The 6,000-nt window shown below is 47.7% G+C and overlaps 1 protein-coding gene across 1 annotated transcript in view; it reads right to left on the reverse strand.

The window, feature by feature from the left end:
- LOC8040805 (L-sorbose 1-dehydrogenase-like) overlaps positions 1–3,311 on the reverse strand; it is a 38,924-nt gene extending 35,613 nt beyond the window's left edge. The window contains exons 1-3 of the mRNA XM_040222773.1: positions 3,281–3,311; positions 2,990–3,175; positions 479–681 (exon numbers count right to left, since the gene is read on the reverse strand). Coding sequence (XP_040078707.1) covers positions 479–681; positions 2,990–3,175; positions 3,281–3,311 — 420 coding nt within the window. The remainder of the gene's footprint in view (positions 1–478; positions 682–2,989; positions 3,176–3,280) is intronic.
- Positions 3,312–6,000: the final 2,689 nt, after the last annotated feature.

Below are 6,000 nucleotides of genomic sequence, written 5' to 3' on the forward strand. Positions count from 1 at the left end.
ACAGCCTATTTGGGACAAGCATTTCACAAAACAAATCTTCTGCGAAAAAACAAAAGTTTTCTAGCAATATTTACGCCACAGGACGTAATTTAGTCGGCGTCACAACTTCCCCACATTTAAAACTCCCGCTCTTTCGACACGCGCGGAGTGGCTGTTAGACGTCGCTCCGTGACATATAGCAACCACTCCGTGACGTATAAGACCAACTTCGTGGCGCGCGATTTAAAACGGACGAAATAGCCGCAAACTAAAATCAGTCTGGCGCAATAAATATTGCTGTAAAAATGTTTGTTTTTGGCGGAAAAATTGTTTTGTGACATGTTTGTCCCAATTAGGCTGTTTAAAAAGACACTTTTTTTTTCTTTGCAGTTACCCTTTAAGTGGAGGTTCTAAGTGGATTCCCTAAGTGGAGTTTCTGAGTAGAAGTCCTGACCGGAGGACAGCTATCTTTGTGCTTGTGTGCTACAAGGACACTCGCCTTGTCCTCCATGGACTGGCAGCTGTTGTTCTGAGGTTCGGTGTGGTAGTCCCAGTCGTAGGGACCGTGGAAGTGGAGCGGCGCAAACATAGGCACGTCCGTCGCCGCGTTCTCTAGGCCACCAGCCTCCAACAGCAGGACGGTCACATTGGGGTTGGCAGACAGCCGGTTCGCCAACACGCAGCCCGCCGGCCCGCCACCCACTGCGTTGAAAGGGACGACCGCGTTATTCGCTGTCCCACAGGAAAAGGGTCCCAGGCCAACACCGCGCTTAAATAAACGAATATCTCTAGATGAAATTTCAGACAATCGTAGCCGAATGAAACTACTTCTATTCGAACTACTTCCTCATAAAAACCTGATCAAACGCCCACCCCCGAAAGTTCGCCCAATTCAGATTTTACCCGATCGTCTTTCCACCATGGCTGGGTGCTCATTCGAGATTTTACAGTATGCTTCTTGACATTGCGCAAAACGACCCATTCTCCTAAACCAATCCCTGAAGCGCTTGCACTTATATGTAGATCATGCACTCTATTTAAATGTTCTATGTATACCCTACTGGAAACACCAGTTCAAACTGGTACCAGTTTCAAACTGGGTTATTGCTCCAGTTTGACCAGTTTCATAATGGTTGAACTGGTCAGTTCGAACTGGTCACACTGGTTGACTGGTCATGATGGTTGAACAGGTCATGGTGGTTGAACTGGTCACACTGGTTCAACAGACATATTTTCATTTGTTTACGCCACCACTGCGCTTCGGAAATCTTTATTATACACAAATATAGACACAATATATACGCTTTCTACAAGCATCAGCTGAACATACATTAAGCGCATAGACACACACAGCCCATACGAACATCAATACAACGGCACACTAACCCTATCACTACTTCCCAGCTCTGCGTTTCCGTCTTTTATATTGGTCGTTCTGAACGTATGGAATTTCTCGGTGACCGCCTAAGCAATAAAAGTATTCCCAGCATGTTGATTTTTTTCAGCAATGTCATACCTCTGAGAATATTTTGAACGGCTCCGGGGATGAATCTCTTAGTAAAAAGTAAATGCTCGATCATGCCGTAATTATTTGAAAGCCAATAAGTCAAAGTGAGAGAGCTAGCCAATAAATAAAACGAGAAAGAGGGGTCAAACTGGTAACCAGTTGGACCAGGTAGGCCAATATGGTTACCAGTTGGACCAGTTCGGCCAGTCTGGTGACTAGTTCGGCGTCTGGTGACCAGTTCGGCCAATCTGGTGACCAGTTCGGCCAGTATGATGACCAGTCGGGCCAATCTGGTGGCCAGTTAGGTGGCTATCTGGTGACCAGTTAGATCAATATGGTTACCAGTTAGGCCAGTCTGGCTACCAGTTGCACCAGTTTGATATCCTGTTAGGCCAGTCTGACCAGTCGAAATACCAGTTTGACCAGTCCAAATACCAGTCTGACCAGATAAATTTTCAGACTGGTCTTTCCAATAGGGATAGGCTGTTGGACAACACCTTCGGGGGTTGGAAATGGCCGCAGAAGTACGCAATCAGTTGGAAGACCACCAAAGTTGCAACTAATATGATGCCAATGTAAGCTGCAGTGCATGGACAATTGCAAGCATGGCGCCCCGACTGGTGCCCATATGCGTGCAAGCACGTGCTGTGTGCGCGTGATCATAGCTTTGGCAGGCTTGAAACTGCACGGGCTTTCACGCACGAGAGGAGACATGGCGGCGGCCAGTCGCCTTGCTTGCAATTGTCAACAGCCCAAAAGACGCAGCACATTCAGCAGGCGCTCGTGGTCTTCCGCCGGGCTTCCGCTGCGTATGCGACCAAATATTATCACGGAGGCTACAGAAAAAAAGTATTTTAATTACAACTGAGGCCCCTCCTTCCCGGAACGTGACGTCATATACAGAAGTTTCGGAATCTCCGCCCTCGCGCGCCTTCAGTGCCCATCAAAGCTATTTACGCGCACTCTTGCTATTTTTAAAAAGGTCAGAAAAAGACGTCACGACTGGTGTCAGAGCGAGGGAATATACCTGGCAAACTTTTAATTGCACGCGCTATCCACACGAGCGACACGCGCTTGGCGGCCGAAAGATCTGCGTGTGACGTAACGACTGGTCGGAGGGTTTTCGTGTCCTCCCGCGTTTAGCTACATCTTCAGGAAAAACAAACGTGAAATTCAGATTTACAGGGTAAAAATACCCTAAGACTCACCTCAAACTTGTTTTTTTTTTTTTTTTTCAAGAATCTCTTTAACTTCCCTTTAAATTTTCTATATGTTATTTTATCAAATGTAACATGTTTAAAACGCCATCGTTCCTTCCTGCAACAACTAAATTTTCAAAGAACAACTTCGCGCAGCATATAAACATTTTTCGTTTTTTTCTTGATGTTACAACGAATATACTTTCTTACCCACACCGGCTATACTTTTGAGCCTTTCAGCCGCAGAGCAGACCGCGTATGCTGCAACGGGTGAAGATGCCGTTCTCAACTGGTCCGTGCTCACCGATCACGTAGTCGTACTCGTCGCGCAGATTCACGGTGTTGTAGTCGCTCATCGACGGAGGATAGCAGAGGTTCATCCACGCCATCAGCTGCGCCAACAAGAACACTCCCCACTTTGGAATCAGGAAGGGGATCTCGATGTCACCCAGCATGTCGGAACGAAATCCGCACCAATGCCACTCCTCGCCTGAAAAACGATCAAATGTAGCTGCACTTATCGCACAATCCTGGTTGAGTTTCATCGCACCTCATTAGTGCATAACTAGTCCGCACTAGAGGTCGTTAAACTTACAGGTTTTTTTTTTCTCGGTGCTAATTTGCATATTAAGATTTAAAAGAAGAAAAAAAAACACTCAAAAGTTTGCTGACTTGTCGGTAATATGCTTTCTGCAACCTTCCTTGGCATTTCCTTTTTCCCCAGAAAGGCGAGACAGATGCCCCTCCACTGGGAGATTATAATTACCAATTTGAGCGGTGCCTTTCTGAGCGCTATTGGGCGCCCTTTCAAGAGCGCACGAGATCCGGCGGGGGAAAGGGAGTGCCTTGACGATGTCGGCTGGTCCGTCAGAGTGCACAACGGCGCCGAAAGTACGTGGTCACGTAGTTTGTTGCTGACGATGGCGCTGGCAAGTGGGCGTGCGCAGGTGTGCGGTGTGCGGCAAGACAGCAATAAAATATGGTTCTGCAAATAGCTTGTGCTTTTGACGGTGCGAATATTACTACGGCATAACATTCTCGTATGACTAAAATAATTGCCATGATTATTGCTCCCAGCGAGATCGTTTATGGGCCGTGGCTAATCTCATGGTGCAATCGCTACTTTATATTTTCCTTTTCTGCTGCGTCCGTATACATAACTTGCACGTGACGCCATTCAAAGAGCGCTCCGATGACCACCAGAGAAGAGGGGAAGAGGGAGCTCCGCTCTTATCAGGATCCTCTTTCGTGCCTCCCGGGTGTGCGAAGACGTCGCTGTTCTTCTCCTAGAAGATTATCGGAGATTAACCCGTCACTCCCAATTCTTACAAAATCAGCTTCCCTCTCCTTTTCTTACATGGTGGTCAAAAGTATGCGATGTGACGTCACTGCAAACCATGTATAACCGCTATCGCATCGCGTTCACTGACGTCGAGTTGATAACCATTTAAAAACATTGGTGTTCGTCTCCGAAGACCGCTTTTATGCGGATGCTTCCGATTGTTTTTTCGGCACACGCGCTGCGAAAAGCAATCTTGTCTGTCAAGAGAGTCACTCGATCGTGTTGTGTAGGCCTAAATTTGACTCAATAAACCGTCACGCTGTAATCTATATATATATATATATATATATATATATATATATAGATAGATATAGATATAGTGAAAATGTGAAAAGTCGTACTTCCGTCAAGCAGTTGAGATCGGGAGTAAAAAGTTCCAGGTAACTCCGGCTGCAGGGAGAGAGCACTTTGTTGAATCAAGGTTAGAAGACAAAAGCGACCACCCCATGTTGCCAGAACATTCCGCCTTTTTCCTGGGAACCTTTTTCCTTTTTTTTTAATAAACTCAACCTGCCGCTACGTGAAGCTTTCACCAAGTACGACCGAAAAATAACATAAAACTTGTGGAAACTATAGGGGGCGATACATATAGAGGCAACACTACCTAGGGAGCACGGGGGCGGTACGCACACCGGCCAAGGACAGACGGTAAAGGGCAGCGGCGATGCCCCCCCGGGGAGAGAAGCGGGCTTAGTATGCGGCAAGATGTTCTGAGATGTGCACGTAGTTGCTCAGTATGTCACCAAGCGAAACCACCGAGTTGGTCAGTCCCCAGGTCTCATACAAACGATCGAAAGTCAGAGCTCTTGGCAGATCCGTTGTTGCAATGTCATGGGCCCGTTCCAGCGCAATCCTCCCGGGAATCAGTACTTGTTCGTAGGAAGTGATCCTTTCACAAATGGGTTGAGCCGTTCCCTTTGCGCAAACTGAACTCGCAGAAAATATTGGACTGTTTGTTGCCAACATTTGCGCGCTTCGAAGCCCGACGAGTTTGATTTCCGACAACGCTTCCTATTTTACTAGCAAAGTGATCATAGATGCGTTCGCGGTCCTGGGAATTGAACATAAGAGTACTTTAACATCGTATCAACCGCAGGCAAACATCACTGAAAGGGTAAACAGGGATCGTAAAATGATTCTCGTTGCGCATACAGATCGCCACAAAGACTGGGGCGCGAAGCTCCAAGAAATGGCCTTCGCCACTCACACCACGGTTAACCGGTCGACTGGCCTCAGTTCTGCCCAGCTAAAGGTTGGCAAAGAGCTTGCTTTCTTGCTTTGGAACGCTCGAATTCGCTCAGCAGATCCCGCGTCGCAATGCCGCAGCTACGCGAAGTATGCAGACGACCTCCGCAAGCACTTCTCGGACAACCTCAGAGAAGCTAGGGTCAGTCCACAGGACCAATTCATGTAACCGACCTAAAACAATTCCACAGCCAAGATTTCTCAAAGGATCTGACCGATGACAGCAGGAGTCGGGTTCCTGATCCCCCCTCCCTGCCACCCCGGCGGTACAACCTGCGACGTCGGTTTATCTTCATGAAGCGACTGACCAAAACAATTGTTCTTCCCCCCTCAAATTTTAAATGTTCTTTCCCGTTCATTCCCCATCAATATGTTCTCCTTTTGAAAGGGGGGACGATTACATCTGAACACTTTTTTTTTTCTTTTCGGGGGCCCCGCGCGGCACACCTCATGTTGCGCTCATCGGACCGTTTTTATTTGTTTTTATTATTATGAAGATAAATAGAGGGTGGCGATCTCATCATCGCGTCCACCGATGCCATTGATCAGCCACTATGGCCGGGGGACCTAATCCAGGTAGCGACCACGGTCAATCAGACATTAAGGACAGGGACCGGGACTATTGACGAGAGCAGGGCAACGCAAACTTCCACATCTTCTGCCGCCGCTGCCGGCGACGGCCACAAGCCAGCGTGGCAACATGGATGGTGCTGACCGAAAGTGGGCCA

The sequence above is a fragment of the Ixodes scapularis genome, unplaced genomic scaffold (assembly GCF_016920785.2).
Source record: "Ixodes scapularis isolate PalLabHiFi unplaced genomic scaffold, ASM1692078v2 PGA_scaffold1__304_contigs__length_218370807, whole genome shotgun sequence".
NCBI classification, from domain to species: Eukaryota; Metazoa; Arthropoda; class Arachnida; order Ixodida; family Ixodidae; genus Ixodes; species Ixodes scapularis.